Here is a 23,202-nt window from a genome sequence, read left to right on the forward strand (position 1 = left end):
GGGAACTTTCTCATGGGGTCCACCACACACAGACAGACAGAGCTTCAGCATCTCAGAAGGTGCTGAGTAAATACGCGGTCAAAAACGTCGTTTACTATGCAAGGAAGATAAAACTTTCTCTACGGCAGAGAGGTCTAGTGACGAGATTCAGACATCAGCAAGGGATCTGTGTCACCGCAAAACAGAAACCGCCGAACAAACATCCCCGTAAATATTTAATATGTCGCTAGGAAAGCACAACTCCTTCAGACAGCGTGGTTTGATCAAAATGATTAAGGTTGCAGTATATTAAAAAAAAAAAAAAAAAAAAGGTAGCAAACTGTATTCCGCATCCCCCCCGCCAGCCACAAGCGCGGGCGGGTGGGCAGCGCTCCCCGGCCGCACACTGCAGCTGCGCCCGGCCGGCACCGCCGGCACGTTTCCGCCCGCGGAGCGGCAGCGCGGAAGATGCGCGGCCCCCGCCCCTCCTCGCCCGCCTGCCTGCCTTTCTCCCTCCCTCCTTCCGCGGGTGCGCAGCCGGAGGAGAGAGGGGGGGGGGAGGAAGAGAGCGGCCACTCACTTTGTAGAAGATCATCTTGAGGGTGCCGTAGAAGCCCATGGTGTCGGCACGCTTCCCCTTGCGCGGCTGCGGGGCGCCGCGGACCCGTCGGCCGGGCAGTCGCTGGCAGTACAGCCCCTTCTCCGGCAGGTAGGTCACCGCCTCCCGCGCCGACATGCTCGGGCACGGCGGGCGGCGGCGGCTCGGCTCGGCCCGGTTCGCCTCGGCCCTGCCCTGCCTGCGCCGAGCCCGGCTTCCCCTGCCCGCCGCCCTCCCTCTCTCTATCCCTCCCTCCCTCCCTCCCTCTCTTTCCCGGCCTCCTCCCGCCCCCCGCGCCCGCCCCGTCCCTCCCTCCCTCCCCTCCCGCCTCCGCAGCGGCGGCGGCGGCGCGGCACTGCGGGATGCGCGGCCGGGGGGGAGCCCGCGGGCCCCGGCGGCGGGAAAACCGCCCCCGCCCCGGGAAAAGAGAGAGGAAAAAAAAAACCATAAAAAAATATAAAAAATTATAAATAAATAAAATACAGCGCTGTGTGGGTTGGGGTTATTCCACCAGCACCTCCGACCTCCGTTTTTGTTTCCGCCTCGGAGGCCCGGGGGCTGCCCCCCAACCCGCGTTCTGTTCCCCTAGAGCCCGCACGCTTCACGGATTTCCAAGCGGGAGCAAAACAAGCTCGTTTCCACTAATTATAATTACACCGTCGCCCTCGGCGAGCCTGGCTGGACTCGTACGCGACTGGGTTCCGCGGACGGGCGCAAATGGGTCCTTCAAAAGTGCGGTTAATTTTAGAATAATTTGAAATACACCGTGGGGAAAAAAAAAAAAAAAAAAAAAAAAAGAGAAGATGCTGAAATACCCTCTATTGGCTAAACAATAGAAGAAACGGGGTTTGAAGATTTAGGAGTTGAAAAACGCGAAACCAACAATTATGTAATATACATTAAAATATTAATTCACAGCACAGCAGCGGCGGAGCTGCGGAAGGCAGGAGCCGGCCACGGGTTTCCCCAGCACCGGGCAGCCTTCCCCCGCACCTGGGGCAGCCTGGGCACAGGAACATCCTCTGTGATGAGAGACAGCCCTCAGGCGACACCAAGCCATCTTAGCTTGGGCTTCAAACAGCGGTCCTATGAAGGATTCTCACCTACGTCTCAGTAACAGCGCAAGGAAAGCCCTAGGTAATTACTTGCGAGAGAACACTGCTTTTATGGTCGTTTTCAACTCTGTGCACATCAACAAATCTGTTCAGTTCACCCTTATGGTTCGATTCAAGGGCACTGAAGTTCCTGACATATGGTTGGGCTCTCAGACAAATACCTGCAACAAGCACAGCAGCGAGGCAGCTTTTTTTTCATTTCTTAAGTTTCTATACAGGCAACTCAAATAAGAGACTCCAGCTTCTGCAATTTTCCTTGTGTTTTTTGGTTTTGGTTTTTTTTTTTTTTTTTTTAAATTCTCTCCTCTCTTGAAAGTTTTCTGCCCAAGTTCAAAGCAGAGCACACCCAGAAGATGATCTGAAACCACAAGGCTCCTCTGTAATTTTCCCCAGGTGCAGTGCAAACTGGAGACGCTCAGCAGCTCTCCAGACAGATGCACTCAAACAGAAGCAAACATGTAGCTATTTCCTGCACACCTCAGGGGAAACCATCTTTTTCTTTAACAGCCAAAGCAGTGGGGAGAGAGGGGGGGGGGGGGGGGGGGGAAATAGAAAAAGAATATATATAAAGGATGTAAAACTTGAAACTTCCAGCTTCCTCATTAGTACTTAAAAAAAAAAAAAAAAAAAAAAAAAAAAGAGAGAAAGAAAAAAAAAAAAAGGAAAAATCTCATATGCATTATTACTTTAAGCTAAGTGTTAAGGCATTGGCACACTCATGACAAAACCACTACTCCACAGCCCAAGATCCTGCTTCTGTATGGTTTTATGTATCTCTTATCCAACACTGAGTCCTTGTAGTCTTTTTTGTCTTCCAGTGAAAATGGTTCTGCCCATCAAGCCTTGGCATTTATGCCATTATCCATTAAACTGCAGTGCTGTATATTTTATGAGAACAAAATGGTCTTTCGTTGACTTCATACCTCAGATATGAACAGAGCTGTACATATCCCCAGAGACTATTACTGTCTTCCTTTGCTAGCACATCACATGCAAAGGGGAAAAAAAAAAAACACAGGCTGCATATACACATTAAGTAATCACAGGAAGCAAATTATTACCCAAATCATTAGCGTAAGAAAGAATTCAAACGTTATTGCTGGGGGTTAAAACTACTTTACATACATGCATACATAATGCTCTGTAAAGTTCAGGGCTACTCTGCCCCTCCCCCAGCCCAGGAGTGCACTTGATGCAAAGAGGGGAGGATGGCAGTGGGCACCATCCCAAAATCCCAAAGGATGAGCCTCTCACCCAGCCCAAAGACACGTGTGACCCGACAGCATAACTGGATTTACCTTTTGAACAAAACGTGCTTTAGGATAAGCAGGCAGTGAGTTGAATAATAACTAGAAATTACTATTTTCATCTCTTTTGGAATAATACTATTGCTGCTTCTCTCTTGATGGTGACTGGCAGGCACTCCCTCACGGTAAAAACCCACTGACTTAACTGCTCATCTTTTCACCTCAGTCAGGACCCACGCAGTAACCTCACCAATCATTTGCTAGAGGTAGAACACTTGCTATATCAGGTATTTATCCTGCACAAAAGGTTTGGGATTTTTTCCTAATTTTAGATACAGATAGCACAGACAGATTTTGGCATTTTAATAGTCACCATATTTCATCTAGCAGTCTGTCTTTCTCGGAGCAAAAGACAAAAACTTTATTAGTGTTTTTCTCTACAGCGCTAGCACTTTGGATTCTCTGCAAAGAAATCATCATCTACCCTACCTCAAGTTAAGTTTGACAGTCTCTGGGTAGCTGCAAGACAACTGTAGTTGGGTGTTGGCTCTTTCCTGAAACACCTAACCACAGACTGAGTTCTCTGTAGCCCATGGATAAGAACATGCTCCTCCAGAGGCCAAGGGTACCTACTGATAGGTTCCTGCTCCAAATTACTCTCCAGAAAGAGCTTTCACCCTTGACTCCAGGAACTCCCCCCCAACTCTCAATTAAAAAAATTAAAGAAAGCTTTGCAAAAGAGTAAGACCCCAACCCCCTCAGATGCTTTTGGAAGCCCAACTGCAAGTAGCAGAGATCATCTCTGCTGACATTTGCAATATTATTTACTGCAGTAACTTAATATGCTCTAAGAATACTTAATGGTATAAAGTAAATGGTCATCACAAATTAAAATACATTGAGGAAGACTGGAGTTTATAAAGCAATGTTGACAGAAAAATCAAAAGTTGCCATGTTTCTTCCCTTATTTGATATACATTCAATTTCAAAGGTTGGTTTTATTTTTTTATGCAGAAGACAATTTTTCAAGTTTTTAAAACCACTAACAGCATACAACTCATGACATTTAGAAAAATGTCTACACTAAAATTACATAGTTTGCAGTGGACACAAGTCCAATCTTATTTCCCATCAGTACTGCCAGCTCTTAATTAATAAAAATTCACACCATCCAATTCTTTTCCTGTTGGCAACATTTCTAGCACCTTTACCAGTTTGTCATGTGGCATGCTGTAATTAAGACCGTCTATTACTTCTAATGAAAGACCAGAATGAATTACAGAAATCACCCGCAGAGCTATATAAACCCCAGAAGAACAGAGATTACAGTGTAACAGACCAAAGAAACAACATTTTTGGGGTTTTTTTTGTTGAAACATTTTTGAGTGGAGAGGGCACAGGATGGTCTGGCCATGGCAATGGCCAGTCAGCATACTGGAAGTACACTGGTGCTTAAACTATGGGATGCAAAAACTGCAATTGGCATTTCACATCCCCATATGTGTGTTAGGAACATAATGTGTGCAGGAGGGGCTGTGGAGCAATATGGTTTGGTATCTCCATTAATATTGGTAAATGCATAACTCAAGACAGTGCCAGAAGGGATTCTGTGTACTCTGCACATTTAGCAGACATTTACCAGAGTGACTCCTTTAGAAACATTTCAGAGGGATTTTTGTGTGTTGTCTAATAGGATTGCTTTTTTTTTTTTCACCCAGGAAACCAAACACCCTCATCAAGTGGGGCCAAATCCTCTGTGCAAGATTTACCCTGGAGACAGGGAAGAGAAGCTGGGAAGGACAGTCATGCTTAGATACTTATTCCCTTTCTCAAATTTGGACCCTCTTAGGTTTTAAACACTTCCTTTCTGCTGGGTAATCTGGTTAGGGCAGCTGCAGCAGCCAGCGCTTTGTCTTCTATGTTTGACCTCTTCATAAAACCACATACTTCATTTAATTTGCCAAATGCTCCCATTCAGGCAAGAATCTGGCCCCACAGAGCAGTACTTCTGCCATCTGCTTTAGAAATTTAACTGCATCTTAGCTTAGGACACCTACATTTAAAAGCCTAAGTTCCCCATTCAGTCAATGAGAAAGGCAGATGCTAGTCCACCTTGTATAAAGTCTTAGAAGAAGAGAAAAAAATAGCAAGTATTAAACATGTTCCAAAGTAATTCAGGGCCAGGCCTTTTCTCTACAACAGACACTGCTACTATTGTGAGATTTTTTCTTTTTGAATATATTATGAAATGAAACAAGTGACCCACTGGCATCTTGGAAATCTCATGTTCTCATGGTTTCTCCTGGTTCAGCTTGGGCTACACAATGACCTTGAAGCTGGAGGTTTATTAGGATGCATCCAAGGTGCTGAGCTGGAGCAATTTTATGGGTAAATTCCATACCTGCTGCTTGGGTGAGACAATGGTTTAAGACACTGACCACATAAAGAAAAGTGGTATTTGGGTAACAGGAAAAGTTCAAGGGCACAGTGTACAATGCACCTTATCACATAGGTGTAAACCATGTGTTCCTGTGCAATATACAATTAGTATTGATGCAACAAAACAGACTTAATTTAAGGGCAGTAGTTTTTAACCCACAGCTGCTACACTCCGAGTATGAAGGAAGAACAAGTGCAACTTGGCTCCCTGAAAGCCATTTGGATGAGGGCATTTCTACTCAATTTAGTTATAATGCCTTCAGCAGGCTTAGAGACATCCACTCCAGCATTTTTGCCTCAACATAGTTACAGAAAGAGATTTAAGCTTATGATCTTGTACAGTACAAATCAAATAGAACCCTGCACATTGCAGTGTGCACTGCTCAGTTGCTTACTCATCAATGACACATTTTTGCAGTACTGTTTGGAATGAAGTAGGGAAAGCAAAAGGAACCCTGTTGTAGGAAGAAGGACACACAGAGCCACTAAATGGAGCAGTGAATAACTATTACCAAGTATTCTAAGTACTACTGAATTGTTGTACTAATTGTAAAATGCTTCTTGGCAAATGCATTCTGAAGACTGCTTTCAAAGTGAATAGTCCCTCAGTTTTCTTTTTGCAGGGAAAGAAATGGTATAGATGGCAACTTGGAAAATCAGATTACTAAATCCTGATTTTATTAGAAGATTATGAAATTTGATTATAAATACCATTTTTAAAAGTATATATCTGTAGCAGAGATTTTCCACAAACTATTTCCTTTTCACCATTTGCCTTTAAAAATATATTAACTTTTAAATACATTGTGATAGGATTCAATGCTAGTTAATGGCCAGAAAAATAGCTTTGAAAAGGATTTATACATAAGTGCATAACAGACCTCAGTACTGGATGTTTAGAATAAACTTCAAATTATGTTTTAAGAGCTGGGAGATTGCAAAGACAAGCTTAATGTAATATGGCATCACAGTGTCTCCAGCAGAGCAGAACTCCTCCTCTAAAGGTCAGACTTCTGTCTTCTTTCTTGGTTGCATGTAGTTAGGCACAGAACTTGCAACATATGCTTCCATGCTTAGGTTATTTGAAAGGAGCACAGCCAGGGCTGCCAGGCACTGGTTTATGAAAGGGGATGGAGTTCCAAGCACTGTGTCTTGGTGGCAACACCATCTTAAAGGTATCCCAGTCCCATTCCCATCCGCAAATGGCTCTTGAGCTTAGGCACAAACATCTGTAGAAATGCTCTGTGAACAAGATTCATTGACAGATGGGGGTGAGGAGAACCAGTTTTAAGCTTTCTCCTTAGGGATTTTTTTTGGTTTTTTGGAACTATTGGCTGGCTGAATTTTCCACCATGCCAGCAGAAGCAAATGAGCAGTTTGCAGCTGGGACACAAACTTCTTGAGCCAGCTACACCACTGAGAAAGAGGTACAAGGAACACCTGAGTGTCCTATGTAGAAAGTTCATAAGCCTGTTATTTACACCTGGAGGCATCACTCTCAGCTGTAGTTTGATGAGCATTTAAGCCAGCAGAGCCACTTAAAAAAAAAAAAGAAAGCAGCAGTCCTTGCACCCACAGCTGCCCTTGGTCATTCATTCCTGTGTTTGCAGCACCTCTCAGGTGTGCCACCACAGTCTTTGTTGTGTGCCCGTGTGGTCAGCTGGGGTGGAAACTGACCTTGGAACACCACTTTTTGCCTGGGCTGTTTTTCAGCCAGGTCAGGCTCCCCACCTCCCTCACTCCCGGCCACAGAGATGTCTGTGCCAGCACAACAAGAAGTGCAGCCTGCTCTCCTTCTTAGCTTCCTCATGCCCCCAGAAGAGCTGCCTTAAACACCTGCTAACTATAGACTTAAGTGAAATGGCAAGGAACTGGGGTTTAGGCTTTGTCCTCCCAACTCAGGAGGCTGTATTATTACCACAGAGTGACTTACTTGCCTTGGAAAACAATCTTAAGTCTCTGTCAAATGGAAATGGGCACTCATATTAAGGTTTTACTATAAAAAAAGCACAACAAGGTGAACCACAGGCAGAGGGTATAATGTCAACCTTCCTTAAACATGTCATGTTAAAACTCCAGGGAGCTTGTCTCATTAGAACTGTATATTATTTCACGGGGAAAAAAACCCCCCAAAACATTTTCTTCCCAAAGCATTTCTTTTCTTGTTAAAGATAAATGAAAACAAAAGTATCAGTGGAGCCAGGCTTCATGTTGCTTTTAATTCCCTGTGACAGTAACCACATTCAAGTTTCCTACAGAGAAATCTTGTATGGTTTGTTTTAAAACTAGCAATATTATAATATAACAAACATTTTTGTAATGCATATTCATAAGGAACAGTTAGGGTTGCTAATGCAACCTGCACTTTCAAACAATTGACTGCTATCTGTGCAACAGGAACATTATGAGTTGCTTTTCTGCGTTATGTTTCTACACAGTATTGTAACATTATTCATTTTTCAAAGGAAGAAGAAGGTATTGCATATTATGCTCCTTGCAAAACATTCACTAATGGCAGCAGATCTTCATAAGAACTGCGTCTCCATTCATTGTGCTCCTATTAAAGTTAACTGTAATCTATTTATTATATCATTAAACTTAATATATTGTAAGATGAATTCTATTTATAGGTGCAGTAATGGCTGTGCTAATCACTCAAGTTCACATTGAGCAGGGCTGTGCTCCTGTCTGAGGCACAGCAGCCCTCGCTTCAGAGACCAAAGTACATCCTAAATTTCCTGAGGACATGACCTTGCGCCAGCACGAGTGGCAGCACCTGGGTGGCTGGGGACAGCCTGGTGTCACCCTGCCCTGCTCAACAGCCCCTGCAGCACGCTGGCACCCACACCTGCTCTGTGGAGGAAGCTGGCACCCCACAGCCCATCCGGGTCCCTCCCTTGGGCTGCTCTTCTCCTGGATATCCTTTCACCCCTCTGAAGGCAGTGGGTTGGGAACAGGGTATTCAGTTTGGGGCAATACAGTGACAGCAGTTTCCATCTAACTCTTTGGGTGCCTAAGTAGTAATTTTTTCCAAAATACCACCCCGAGGCTCTATTTTTTGCTAATTTTAATATATACTCCTGTAATAGTCATTTCACAGACTCTGCCTGTGATGGACTCCATGAAGTAATAAAATCATGAACTTGAGACTGCTCTTAAATCCTACCACAGGCACACAAAGCACACATCCTTCTTGGTCATCAAAAGATGATGACCAAAATATCAATAAATAAATACAAAAGCCTAATAGCGATAAGGTTCCTTTTTCAATAGTTGAACCACAGAGCTGAGTTGATTTGGTTCATGTAGTCAAGAATGTTTCCAAATTCATGAAGCTTTCATTTCTGCCTTTGAACAGCAGTGGTCAAACTGTTTTCACTCAAATATAAGCAGGTTGGGAAATCACCTCTGTACAGAAAAAGTCTGCTTGGACTGCTTTCCAAAAATGTCTGTCCTTAACACTGAATACAAATAAAGCATTAGTATCTACTGCCTCTTTTCTGTTAAGTTTTCCATTTTTGTTTTCTTCAGAGATAGCTTAATTTTGATTGTCAAGAGAAGTGCTTATTTATCTGGTATCATCTACTGAAATATATTTCCAAAATAGTTTCCGTCCCTCACTTGTGGTGCATGAGAATGATAAGAAGCTAGTGGTGAGCCCTCAGGCTATAGCCAGAAGAATTCCTGGAATTATAGATTATACCAGAAGGATCTAGGAAGAATTTGAAGAAGAAAAAAACCAACAAACAAAAAACTATTAAAAATGTCAAATCTCTTTTCCTACCTGCATTACCTAAAGAGAGTATAAAGGTTACAAAACCAAGCATTCAAAGGAGTTTGAAATGACAGGTGTAAGATGCTTTTACTCCTAAAAAGCTCCTTGCCAAGACAGCCCTGTGCATGGTGCATACTAAATAAGAGACAGATTCGATGGAAAAAACAGCATCTGAGGTGGTAATTTAAGATATGTTGTTACCCTACTTGTGCAGATACATCAAGTCTAAAAAGGTGAACTTGCAAATGTTTTACGCATGGCATCCTGGCAGGATTTTACCATGTCAAGAGAATTTAGTATATTTCCCATCATCTGGAAACACAATGACTCTTTGTTTGGTGTGCTAGTGGCATGAGCAGCCCAAACCCCCACTCCCAGCACTGCAGGTACCCAGCAGTGAGGGATACAGCAGGATGCCACTCCTGGTACAGCAGCAGCGGAGAAAGATGAAACGTGATGTGCCAGTAAAGCTCAGGGCAGTCCACTGATAACTTCAGAGAGGAATTTGTTCTGTTTAGTGTCCGTTAATCTCTTGATCTCCTGGACTTCTCCTGGCCCTTCATCTTCCTTCATTCCCTGTAACCCACCAGCCCCCAGGGTCCTCCACTTCCATGCCCTCTGCTCCCTGTATCAGTCTCCTGACTCAGCAATTCCCCCTCAGTTTCCTCCTCACTCAGTCTAACAAAACCTATTGCCCCACCTTATTACTCCTTTCCTTCTCCACCCTCTTCCATATTTTCTCCTTCTTTGGAATTCAGGGAAAGTGTCCAAGTATCAACAAGGGGGGGTGTGCCTGGACTGCAAGACACAGAGGATGTTTGGCCTTTTTCCCCCATACTTGTCCACATCTGTGGAGCAGGTGGAAGCAGGCACTGTGGGGAAGGTGCAGCTCTGCTAACGCTGCCTTTGGCTGCAGCACACTCGGGCAAAGGCTGCAGGTCAGTCTGGTCAGCACTGTGACCCCGTGGGACACCGAGTCTTCACAGCCCAAAGTGTCCCTGGTACATTCAAATGGTCATTTGTCCACGACACACGATCCGCTCTGCCAGTAAGTGACGGCAGCGGTTGTAAAGGGGACAACCGGACATCATAACCCCTTGACCCAGCTTTCGTTTCTCACCACAGCCCATGCCTGTGGTTGAGCACACAGAAGGGTATTTACTCCTCTTCCATGATTTATTGCCATGACAACTCTCCCCTCTCTGGGGGAGCCACGGTGGGAGCTGGTTTCTCCTGAGTACATTCTTCGGGCACAGTGGGGAATCGATACCGAACCTTTGCTCAGCAGAAAGGAATGCCAGGCACGCCGGGGTCACACCAGGCGCTTTGAAGCCCTGCTACCCACTGTCATTAACCTTATGCTGTGCAATTATGTGTCAAAAGGGGCCAAAGGCAGAGCGAGCAGCCCAGCAAACCTGCCCCATCCCAGCAAACTTCCCTGAACAGGTGCTTCCAGTCTAGAAACCACACAACATGCTTGCCTGCCTGTACAAGAAACACAGCACTGCACAATTCAGGGCAAGCAGTCCTTCATCTAGATGAGTAAGGGTGAAAATTGCTAATTTTTTTTTTTTTTTTTAACACAGTATCTAGCATTATTTAAATAAGATTAAGGACAGATTCCTCTAATACATTTGGGTCCAGAACAGGTATTTGTAAGAGATCTCTCATAGAATGCAAAAAGAATGAAACAAGGTGGCACATTTCACAGTGTTTCAGAGATATTTCCAAACAGTACTACCTGTATGAAAGCTAAGAAACATAGAATAAAAAATAAAATGTCCATACCTGTCCACTGTTGAGCCAAAACTTCTTTTGGGAAACCATTTTGTTCAGTAAAAGCTTATTCTCCCTTTAACAAGCTGTACTATTTACACTTGAATTAAAAAATCTCAAGTCAAAAAATCCTGTTTATACCCTCAAGGAAAACTGCACATTGCAACCTTTACATAACCTCAGACATTGCATAATTAAATATTTCTCAAAAATTTCTGTCAACTTGCTTATTCAGTGTGATGCAACTGATGTGCTCCCTAAAGCAACCCATTCACTGTGGGACAACTAGCAAGTCAGTTATCTAAATAACTGGGTTTTGGAGTTTAAATTTTTTTTATTTATAGACAAGATAGAGGAAATTAGAGAGTTCAGAAACTGCAGGCTTGCTGTCTCATTCACTTGTAACCACAAAATTAGATGGCAACTATAGTTCTAAAGTCTGTAGTGTTGTAGAGACTTTATATAGAGTATTTCACAAATCCAAGTACTGAAAGCAACACATCCCATTTAATGTTACTGATTTATCAAGAACAAAAACCAAAAAACAAACAAAAATACTACAAAGCAAAATGTCTAGGAATAGTCCAAACCACAAGTTTTGGTCAGCTATGGGGGAGTTTATTCTTTGCATCTTAAACTACGTAAATATTCTAGAAAGATGCAAAATATTAAAAACTACTGTTTGAAATTAGTACACCAGAAGAAGGATTAAAGAGGCTACAATAAAGCCTGTGCAAATGTATGTCCTAATTCCTATTCCTTCTCCTTTACTGAAAGCAACTGCTAAAGCATGTTATTAGCTAGAGCATCGCTAAGGCAATGCCAGCAATGTTCTGACAAATCTTTAGAGGTTTTGTGCCCACTTTCCTTTTATTACCATATTCCATCTCTAATATTCTATCAGTGCCAAACTGGTTTATGTATGCCAATCTTTCTCCCAGAAATGGGAAAGAACTCCTGCTATATGTCGCAGGTCTGTTGATGTGACAGAGAGAGACTGAATGGAAGTGGGAGGGAGGAGTATGAGAGCATCAGTCTGCAGTCTGGTATTTAGCAGAAGTCTCAGTTTTCTGATCAGAAAGTTGGCAAAAATCAAAGCACAGAGCACTGTTATGTTCCTTGTAATTCAACCTTCAACACAAGCTTTGCACATCATGTGGTCTCATTCTTTTAGTCAAATTCCATGCGCAGAACAAACCAGCACCTTGAAAACTGGCCAGATATGAATAATCCCCATTTTACTATCAACCACCAACAAAATGTGCTAGAAGCCATTGCACAAATCATTCACTTATCAACCTAAATTTAAATCTCTATGCAGCTATTGAAACGCAACCTGAATTGCCCCTTGGGACAAGATTTTAAAGTGTTCACTTTTGTCCCTTGCAAAATCATGGACAATGTTTAGGATTATTTGATTAAAAATAAAATTCCGGGAAGAACTCATTTGCTGCTTGTATAAAGACAAAAATTTGATAATAAGAGTCTTAATGGAATACTACAGCCTCATTCATGCTTTTGAATAAAGTGATTTAAATTGGCAGGAACAAAGTTTAAATACACTTCTTCCCAGCTAACTGTCAACAACTTTTTTACGGCCTGCAGGGACAGGTATGACTCATGCCTATGCTGTTCTTCAAAACTATTTTAAAATGCAGATTTTTTTCCATTGGTCTATTGTGCTTCACAACTAACTGCAAACTGAAAGAGACTAAAATTACAGGGCAGACCACTCTCACCATAAGGATTAGAAACTCCTAGGCTATGTTGATTCAAGAAGCTGAGTTAGTTGACCGATACGTGGGACTCTTACGTTGGTTCCTATGAGATTTCTGGCAAACTTCATTTCAAGCGTCTCCTGATTACAAATTATTTGAAATCCCTGTGTTTGGGAATAGCAGGAGGTCTCCCAATTTGCATGCAACTTCACACTGAGCAACCATCTCACTCTTTGGTACACAAGGCTGAAAAAAATGAACGTGTTCATTCCAAGCTAAGTTGGCATAAGAACGCTACCTGGTTACAAGTCATCTGGCAAAGGTTTGGGTATTTTTTTAACCAACAACTGCAGCAACAGCCTTTCCATCTGTCTTGTGAGGTGCATGCTAATACTTCCTGATTCTGATTAACACAAAGTAAGTTTGATAGAAAGCTAATTCAAGAAGGAATCCAACAGCCTCAAGTTTAGACTGAGCAAGCAACCTGCCAAGGACAATAGAGCAGAACCTACTATCTTTCCCTGTAACTCAGAGCAGCATTAGGTACTGCAGAATACTGAGTTGAAAAAACCTTTAAGATCATTGAGTCTAACCAGTAACCTAGCACACTGCCAAGTCCACCACTAAACCATGTCCCTAAGCACCACATATCAACAAGTCTTAGAATACCTTCAGAGATGGTGACTCCACCACTTCCCTGGGCAACCTGCTCAAGTGCCTGACAACCCCTGTCAGTGAAGGAATTTCTCCTGCTATCCAATCTAAACCTCCTCTGGGACATCTTGAGGCCATTTCCTCTTGTCCAGTTGCTTGTTATTTGGGAGGAGACATTGACACCACCTCTCTATAAGCTCCTTTCAGGTAGTTATAGAGAGCTAAAGGTCTCCTTTCAGCCTCCTTTTCTCCATATTAATCAAGACCAGTTCCCTCAGAGGCTCTTCGTAAGACTCATGCTCCAGACCCTTTACCAGCTTCATTACCCTTTTTGGACACACTCCAGCACCTCAGTGTTCTTCTTGTAGTGCAGTGCCCAAAACTGAACACTGTATTTGAGGTGCAGCCTCATCAGTGAGAAGCAGAGGGGACAATGACAATCACTTCCCTTGTCCTGCTGGCCACACTGTTCCTGGTACCAGCCAGGATGCTGTTGGCCACATTGGCCACATGGTCACATTGCTGGCTCATATTCATCTCCAGGTTCTTTTCCTCTAGGCAGCTTTCCATCCACTCTTCCCCAAGCCTGTAGTTGCATGGGATTGCTGTGAGCAAAGTGGAGGACCCACCACTTGGCCTTGTTGAACCTCACTCCATTGGCCTCATCCCCATGGATCCCCATGGATCCAGCCCAACTCAATCCCTCTGCAGAGCCTTCCTATCCACAGACAGATGAACGCTCCACCCAATTTAGTGTAATCTGACAATTCACTGAGGGTGCACATGATCCCCTCATCCAGATCACTGGTAAAGATATTAAACAGAACTAGCCTCAAGACTGAGCCCTGGGAAACACCACTGGTGAGCAGCCACCAATTGGATTTAATTCCCTTCAGCACAACTTGTTGGGCCCAGCCATGCAGACAGTTTTTCACCCAGTGATCCATACAAATATCCAGGCCACAAGGAGCCATTTTCTCCAGGAGAATGCTGTGGAAAATGGTGTCAAAGGCTTTACTGAAGTAAGGCAGACAACATCCACAGCCTTTCCCTCATCCATTAAGTGGGTGACATTGTCACAGAAGGCTATTAGATTAGTCAATAAGATACACTTCAACTTAAGATAGGCATGCCAGTTTCCTATCAGTACAGTCCTTCAAACAGTCCACTGAAATCCTCTTCCCTTTAGAGACAAGCCTGAAATCTGTGGCAAAATGTGTGGGCTACTCAGTAGTAAAAAGCCACCGATTAGGTGCTCTCAGAGTAATATCTCATTAACCAGAAAGCTGAATATGCTTTGTGCTTACTTATGCAAAATACCAAGGGAAAAAAAGCTAAGTACTTAATTGGCCATATCACAGAGGAAAGTTAAATGTCTCTCAGCAGGTGAGGATACCAAGAAGCAAAAACATACTGGGGATTTGTTGAAGCAAGAACTAACTGGGATTTGTTCATTTCCCTGTTCATGATAACTAGTTACATCACAGTGTTACATGCATCTATACTAAGAATTGATTTTTTTTTTTCCTTTTACAGCGGGTGGACAGCTGGACATTTTGTGCTGCACTCTGAAGAGCTGGAAAAATGTGAATAGCAAGCTGGGTTAGCTCTACTGTACTACACACTAAGTGTAGGAAAGAGAAAAGAGAAAGACTCAGCCAGAGCCTGCACTGATGTAATCCATGGGTCAACAGTTTCAAGACATGGAAAATCTAATTCATTTCCCATTTCCAAGTTCCAGGGGACATCTATTACAATCTAAAAGGTATCTGTTTTGAAGAGCTGTGATCCTAAAGCTGTTCTCTAAGCAGAGGCAGAGTACACCAAGGCTAAAGAGAAGGCTGTAGCAAAAGAAATCTCATCTCAAAAGAAAAAAACTGGTAAGGACAATTATAATGTACCCTCTGCCTCCTCAAACCCTGTACTTCTTTGTTGCAATAAAAAATGGAACTCTAACAAGTTTAGCAGATGCTCAAGTATAAGAGAGTGGGGGTACCAGCCTGACAAGCAGTCAGAAAGACTGTGAGAAGACCCAGCAGGCTGAATCCAATCTTCTCCATTTTTATGGTTATTTTCTTTATCTGCATCTGGCACTTAGTATTTTATTATTTTTACATCTACCCAAATATGCAAATAAGCAAGCAAAGAGTCTTCTAACACCCGAGAAGAATTTGTGCTCAAGAGCATGTAATACCTACAGAGATACCAATGTATGGCTCAAACAGTTAATCTTTTCTCTCTGCTGGAGCACTGTCAGATTTATCACTTGATGAAACAGAACAAGACCCCACACTGCAACTAGCTGGCTGATAGTTCAAGAAGTGTTTTGAGGATAGTTTGAAATTAGATGGACCAGGGCTGCTGTAGTATCATTCAGCTGAGCCCCTCTCATGTATCTAGATTATGCTCTCAAATGTAAGTTTGAACAGTAACATCTATATCTGAACAAATCTGGTCCTGCCCAGTGAAAACCTCAGCCTGGAAAAAATTATCACTGATTGCTTCCAGACAACAAAAAAATTTCAGGAATGCAAATTAACAACTTTAAGCCTCCGACAGGTCTTTCTAAACCTTCTACCAGTTATTCCAGCTTTTCATCTCCACAAAACCACAGTTCTCAGAAATACTCTGGAAGAGCACAGGGCCAAGATAAAATCTCTCAGTGCTGCACACAGCTAAGAAAAAATTTCCCAGCGCTCAGATGTTAAGCCTCCCTCCCCCCATTAGTCCCTTCAAAATGTTTTTAAATGAAAAGAAAATAGGAGCAGCTTGCAGTACTTTCCATATAATGCAATTATACAACCTATTATCTGTATGGATGCCAGCACAGAATCGCATTATTCCTTTTGAGTCCTTTGGGAATGAGGTGAGAGTATTATCTTGATCTGCATTAAACCAGTAACAGAATTGAGTATATTTGCTTCTTCACATTAAACAGATTTTAAGGAGCTCCTAATACATTTGTTAGCACTTTTGGGGAGTGATCTTGAAGCTAGAACGGAAGAGTACAGATAGCTCAATGTGTGTAATAAAGGCTTGTCAAATAACATCAATATTCCTTGTAATAAGATTGCCCTTTCAAAGTAGGAACTACTCAGAGAAATGGTAGAGAACTCAGCACAGTGGGACCAAATGGCACAAGGAGCCCACAGGCTCAGGGCTTATCTAAGCGAAAGGAAGAGAGGACTAAAACCTTGGCTAGGAATCAGGCTGCTGCTTCTTGCCACCATTTCCACCTTTTAAATGTAAAGAAACACCAGGGCAATGGCTGGGAAGAGCAAGACTACAAGCACACACTCTCCATATCAATGTCTCTATACAGACCAGAGAGGATGGCTTGAGATCTCATTAGTAGAAAACTGCAGCTGACAAGGAAATAAATCTTCTAAAAGAAGATTTTCCCAGTTCAAACCCCATTTTCAGATCTATGGGAAGATGACCACTGACAATCAGACCTATTTTACACCAAGAACAATTCTAGACTGAAGGTCTGTCTACTCCAGAAACATTCCTCATACCTACTGCTGTATCCTTCTAATGAAATGTCTCTACAGATTTCCTTCACTGTAAGACAGGGACTGAGTGTATCGTTCATAACAATACACCCTTCTACACCTTTCTGAAACAAGCTAATCAAAACCAATTCTGGACATCCATGGGCATATTGTCTTCTGGGTATAGCAGTACCAGAAGAGGTTACTCTGGTCTCTTTAACTTATTTCAGTCAGTGAGCTACGTTGTCTTATACAACAATATATAGTAGCAGATCCTTGGCAATAAATGCACTTTTTTCCACTTAAACAGGCTAAGAAGTGATGACATGAGCAGCTTAAGTGGCCGATCAGAAATAGCAGAGGTCTGCTGGCAGGATGCAGGACAAATATCTGCAAGTAGCCTGAAGGGTGGTGGTTTATTCAGCCAACATAGCTGGGCTGGAGGATGACGTATTCACAGTACCAACTGGTCAGACTCACAAGAAGCCAAAATACATTGGATTCCCTATTGGTAGGATAAGTGATCTGAATTCACTGGGAACTCACAGTCCTGGCAGAATTTGAGCTCTTATAAACCCATCTTACTAAGGTCTTAACCATTAAAACCTCCTGAACTGGATACCTGCAAAGAGTAGCATACTCGACTTTGAGAAATTCTAGAGGTAAATGACTTAATCCAACATCAAGACATCCATCACAAAATCCAGTTCTGTTTGCTATCCAGAGTTGCAGTTACAGGACCATCTTCTCCTGTACTGGGCAGAGAGCATTGCTAAAACACATTTAATTTCGTCAGTTCAGAAGATAACTTTGATGAGTAAACCAATCTTTGGTCTAATTTATCTTTTTATTTTTTAAATGAGTCCTGGTGTTCTGTTTCTAATGCTGCTACGTGTGACTTCGTGCAACATCTCATGGCACCACAAAGGGAAAACTAACAGTAACCTGCTCACAGGACAGATACAGGGGAGACCAAAGTGCCATTAAGAATTCCATGTTAGTAAATAGCCATGGGGCCAGCTCACAGACAGCTGGTTGCAGTGAGGAGTGGGATTCATGGTACTTTGCTTTTTCAAGTTATGAAACAGGTTAGAGACGCATCAAGAAACAGCAGCAGAAGATCCAATACATACGGGCTGACAAAACATAAAACTTTCCTGGGATACTGGGTTTGAGCTCTGAAGCTCACTCCACAATGATTCCCTTACTACTGCTCAGGCCAGCTATATGAAACTGCACTTCCATTCTGCTGGCATAAAATGAAACATCAGAGAAACAAACTCTAGTTTTGCTGATACGTTTGGGCAGTGTTTTTCTTTTCCACCAGATGGGAAGGTTTTCTGGTGAAATCAAAGTCATTCTGTTCAGATCCGATGTGCATTTGCACCCATGTAAAAGGTTCCATTTCAAACCCAACTTATCTTTATTAAAAAAGATAGGTATTCACAACCCACTGATGAAATACCTACAAAAGCTTCAAATCACACATCTCCTTCACCACCTTCCACAGGCCTTGTACTGCCATGCCAATTTACAAGATGATTTTACACAGAGCTCCTGCTGTATCAATGCAAACAAGGCCTGCAACCACCTTCCATGCTGGCAGGGTTATGGTGCTTCTGCTGTACCTGGGGAAGGAGCACCCACGGTGGTGGTCACAGGGTGGTCCCAGGCTTGTTTGTCTGCCACTCACCCTTTCCTCTGCAGCCCCCTGCACCTGCCAGCAAAGCAGCTCTCCCAAAAACCACACTGATCCACTCTGCTCCGATAAAACAAGTCACGCTGGCAGAGACTTACTTCTAAAAAAATATCCATTTCATTTCAAAAAACAACCTTGCTAGCAGATTTGAGAGGTCATGTCCCTTAAACAGAGGGCTTCTGCTGAGCTTACCTAAGCAAACAACCTTAGAGACTTAGACAGGAGGTAAAAATTGGGACTTTTCAAGGGATAAGACCTTACAGCTACATCAGAAATGTTATTGCACAAATCACCACTTCTATGAATGTATTCTGGCAGAATATTTACAGCTTTTTTCTTTAACCAGAACATCTCTGTATGCTATCATGAGAGCATATTCATCATCCACATTATTTTACTATACATATATAATTTTATATATAAATATAAGCTGTCACAGATGACCTCTCAATAGATAATGAAAAATAATATGGTAGGCTACAATTTCAACCATACTTTGGCAATAAAGATATCAAAAAAAGGATACCAAAAACTTTGACAAAGCCTGATCTGCTTACAGAAATTTAGGACATCTACTAACTGATTGAAGGACACCTTTAAAGGCTGTATCTCCAAGCTCTTTAAGAAATCTACTCATGTACAGAAATCTGGAATATGAAAAAAATCCTGGGAGGGAGAGTTCAAATATACAGAAAAGTACAAAGTCAAAGACAGTACAGAGAATTTGACCTTTTTTCTGTGTGTCTCTTTTTAAAAACTCCTGCTTCACTGATTTCTTTTTTTCTTTTTTCATATCTTAAAATTCAATCACTGGTAAATAAACAGAATGGGCAATTCCTCTTCTACCTATTTCAATGGAGTCATAATAATAAGATTTATTTTTTTTAAGTAGCAACAGAAATGAGGTGAAAGACCATTACTTTCTTGAGCACAGCAGATTTATTTGAATAATTCTTTTATAATTAAAACCATGGATTTCTTTAACATAGTTCACTATTCCTGAGATGAGAAAGCTCCTCTTATCCCATAAGCAATTTTCCTTCCATTTTAGCCAGGATCAGTTTCTTGCACCAATATGCACGCAAAAAGCTATTTACACAAATATTTTTATGCAAAATTCTCCCTACAGACATTACACAAGTAACTGTTTATAACTGTAGTCCAGAATTTGATGCTAGTATTTAAACAACACAGAAAAAACTTTACCACAAAGAAATACAACATGACATCAACCTCAGATAGTAGTCAGAAAACAAACCTTTCTTTTATGTTTATGAATGAAATCAAAAGAAAATAATAGGGAAATACATTAGCTCTGCTCTTTACAGCTGAGCATTAAGATTTTCTATACTTATTGTTAACCTGTGTCATGTATTTTTTTCAGTCATTATTATTTATGTGCTTTTAGTCCCCAAAATTAATAGGAACCTTACTCAAAGAACACCAGAAGCCATAAAGACAAAACACAAAAACCTGGGAACGTGATAGAGCAAGTAATGAGAGTGCAAGTCAGGAGATCAGGACGTTTTTCTCCGTTATCAGCACATGATAATCTTCTGCTGTTTTCTGCAGAGGCTTCTTTGAACAGAAGACTGAAGAATGATTTTATGTCCAAAACTTAATGAAATGTCAAAATCCACTGCTTCATTGTATCTGCAATTATGATGGTCTCCTCCTACACATGGGATAGGAAAGGATACAATTTTGTATTCAGAGTGTTCCCAGCGCTATGCTTTAAGAGGTGGCTTCGTGTAAATCATTTATTTGACGAAGAGAAAGGTGTTATTATAACCTCACATTTTAATAAAAACGCCATTTTTGTTTTTAAAAATACTTCTTCAGATCTTGAATACACTTCCAGAAACTGAAGGTTTTTAGACAGCTAAGCTAGTGGCTCTCACTGCATGACAAATACTGTGGCCAACAGCTGATGTCACCACCATGACAGGGACAAAAGACAGCAGACCGGGTTCTCCCCTGCAGCTTCAACTCTGCTCAAGTTGAAATGAGAGGAAAGAAGCTGCAAAATCTCTGTTTTGGCCTCAAAGCCTCTCCCCTTTGCCAAGGCCAAAGCTCACACCTCCAAACTCTGAGGTCTGTCTAAAGCCAATGGAAAAAGCAGCCGCATCCAACTGGGGTGGTCCTGCCTCCACCTCCCACCTCAGGTGCTGCTCTGGATGCCAGATGCAAACTACAGGCAAATAACTGGCACAAAAGCAACATCACACTGCTCTCTAGAACTCCCACCATGTGACAGTTTTCACAGTCAAGATGAATTATGTCCTGACTTGCAGGCTGAATTTCCTCACTTATTTTCCACAGCAAAGATAACATCAACAAACTTCTAATATCGATTACTCTATATATTTTGGGTGGACCCTCTTTTTCCACTGAGGACCATCACTGGGAAACTTCTTCTGAAAAGAAAGAAATGCCTCAGGTAAGATGAATTATGCTTGTCTTTCATTTTTAATCACGCCACTTTCTACAGACAGTTATTATACTATTTTTTCCTTTCTACTGTAGAAAAAAGAGTGACTCTTTGAGCTTCAACAACGAAAGGCATAGTAAAGATTGCACACAACCTGTGCAGTCCCCCTCATAGAGGGAACACATCAAACAGAAAACTTCTGTCAAGAACATACAGCTAAATGCTGCTGGCCAATACAACAGTATTTTGTCAGCCTTTGTGCACTGGCTGCTGCACAAAATAACAAATCTTACCACAACCTTCTTTCCAGGAGATTCAGCCCTCCCAAGAGTTAGACTTTGATGCGTCAGAGAGGAGAGCGTAATTCTTGTATTTTCTTTGGAAACAATGCAATCGTGATTGAGAGACCTACTTGTCTGAATTAGATGCATAATATCAGGTCTCATAAGAGATGTGTTAAACTTGTAAGGCTTGTCTGACTGTGATAGGAGCTATTAAGGAGTCTGCTTTAATGGATAAGAAATATGACAACTCCCACAGAGCATCAACTGGTGCTGTGCTGGAAGGACTGAAAGTGCAGTCCTACCACTGTGCTTGTCCTCATGGAGGGAAAAAGAAAAACTTGGTTCATGTTAAGATTTTCAAAGTCTCTGAAGTGTCTGTCCTGACTTTTGTTGAGAAATACACGAGTGAAGATCTTTGACTTCTTACAGCCCTTCTGAAAGAATTTACTGCAGTTAAATTGACAACTTTTTGGTATTCCCCAAGCGTGGGTAAAAAAGCATTTGCAGTGCAAATGTTAACCACTGGCACAGAAAAGATCCTGGAAAAAACAGATGATCTTGGTGAGGCAGAAGCATCAAGTAAGTTCACCACCAACTTCATTTGCCCAAGAACCACTGCTCCAATAGCCAGTACAGCATTTGTCTGTTGCTCCTGTTCTGAAAAATTCCATATTGCACCTAGATTATCACCAGCTTTGTAAAACAGATGGTTTTCTCACAAATACTGGCAACTAGGGAAAAATATTAATAACAATAACAACAGTCATCAACTTACTGCTCCCCCTTGCCCATTCCTCAAAGGTGAAAAGGTCAACTAGCAGCCTCCTGAGTAGATCACAGGGAGGCCCGGGTACCCACAGACAGGGTGTCACACTAAAATCCAATTTCTTCCTGGAAAACCATGCTGCCTGATGTACAGTCTTAATTTGATTCTTAGCACAAACTGCAATAGGAAATTTCTGCAACAAAGATGAAAGCATCTTTCTGCTTTGGAAATAGCTGAACTCGTGATGGCTATTACTTATAAATTCCCCATCAGATGATATTTTCAGCTAAGCAGAATAAATGTACTACCCAGAGTTTCAGGACCTCAGTGAATCACTGCACTGCAGCCAATGGAGGCTGTGCTCTTACTCTTCCTGGTACACAGTGCCTAAACTAACACAGACTAGAACAAGTGCTTTCCATTATTCACAGCTGACATCTGTCATAATAATTTGTCTGTTTCTCAGCTAGGAGAGACCTTTGTATCAGAGGGGACAGGGTATTTGTTTCTTTACACTTTGATTTTGAATTAAGGCCATTTTCAATTCTTTTCTCGACGTTATCTTCAGAGATCTTCCTCCCCATGGTATTCTCTTTCAGCACAGGCCTTCAGACTGACTTCTCTGACACTGTTTATCCAACCTGCACTTGCTGGAAACTGTGATATGCTGAAAAGATACTAATCAGATTCAGCTTTACCTCCATACATCTGCAAAACTAATGTGAATAAGAATTGTATTTTCTTCTCTCCTAAAAAGATACCCAGGAACAGAAATAACTGAAGCAGTCATTAGTCATACACAAAATGAGAAAAAAGTAGATGGATTAGGATTATGCTAAAACCTCTTGAAGAGACTTGACAGGAACAGGCTGTACAATTCCACTCTGAATTTTTATAAAAAAATTCTTCATAACACTTCCAGAGATTGCTCAAGACCAGAAGCAAGACAAAAATATAGCACCCATGACTTCTGCACAGCTTCACAGAATATGTGTACAGGATAACTTCTAAGAATTCAATTTAAACAAAGTTATGGGCAGCTATTAGGTGACTGAATGAGCAAATTTGAAGACAGTGCCATGAACATAAAACTAGAGAAGGGCATGTGTTAGCAAAGGAGATTTTTGCCAGGCTGGTGAATAAAGCTACTAACCACCTTCCTTCAGGACTTTGATGCTGTGGCAGGTATACCTTTCCTAGTGGTATTTCCACCTGCTGTACATTGGG

The 23,202-nt window shown here is 42.0% G+C and overlaps 1 protein-coding gene and 1 long non-coding RNA gene across 8 annotated transcripts in view; one reads left to right on the top strand and one right to left on the bottom strand.

Annotated features, from left to right (window-relative positions):
- The window catches only part of FBXW7 (F-box and WD repeat domain containing 7), a 183,315-nt gene that overhangs the window by 32,665 nt on the left and 127,448 nt on the right, over positions 1 to 23,202 (bottom strand). Inside the window, exon 1 of one of the 5 annotated variants that reach the window (XM_071742932.1) lies at positions 10,942 to 11,370. The exons of 2 other annotated variants lie outside the window; for them this stretch is intronic. In XM_071742932.1, the coding sequence (XP_071599033.1) occupies positions 10,942 to 10,980 (39 nt within the window). In that variant the 5' untranslated portion in view covers positions 10,981 to 11,370. Of the gene's footprint in view, positions 1 to 559; positions 822 to 1,711; positions 2,191 to 10,941; positions 11,371 to 23,202 lie in introns of those variants that run through there. 2 more of the 5 variants (XM_071742930.1, XM_071742934.1) reach the window with 2 other exon arrangements.
- LOC139795821 (uncharacterized) lies at positions 549 to 8,583 on the top strand. Of its 3 annotated transcripts, none has more exons than XR_011725711.1 (3): positions 549 to 688; positions 1,496 to 1,714; positions 8,009 to 8,583. It is a non-coding gene; the product is annotated as an uncharacterized lncRNA (long non-coding RNA). The 3 variants fall into 3 exon arrangements; XR_011725709.1 differs by lacking the exon at positions 8,009 to 8,583 and adding an exon at positions 4,658 to 6,740; XR_011725710.1 differs by lacking the exon at positions 8,009 to 8,583 and adding an exon at positions 3,383 to 4,642.

This window comes from Heliangelus exortis, chromosome 4 (assembly GCF_036169615.1).
Source record: "Heliangelus exortis chromosome 4, bHelExo1.hap1, whole genome shotgun sequence".
Classification (NCBI taxonomy): Eukaryota; Metazoa; Chordata; class Aves; order Apodiformes; family Trochilidae; genus Heliangelus; species Heliangelus exortis.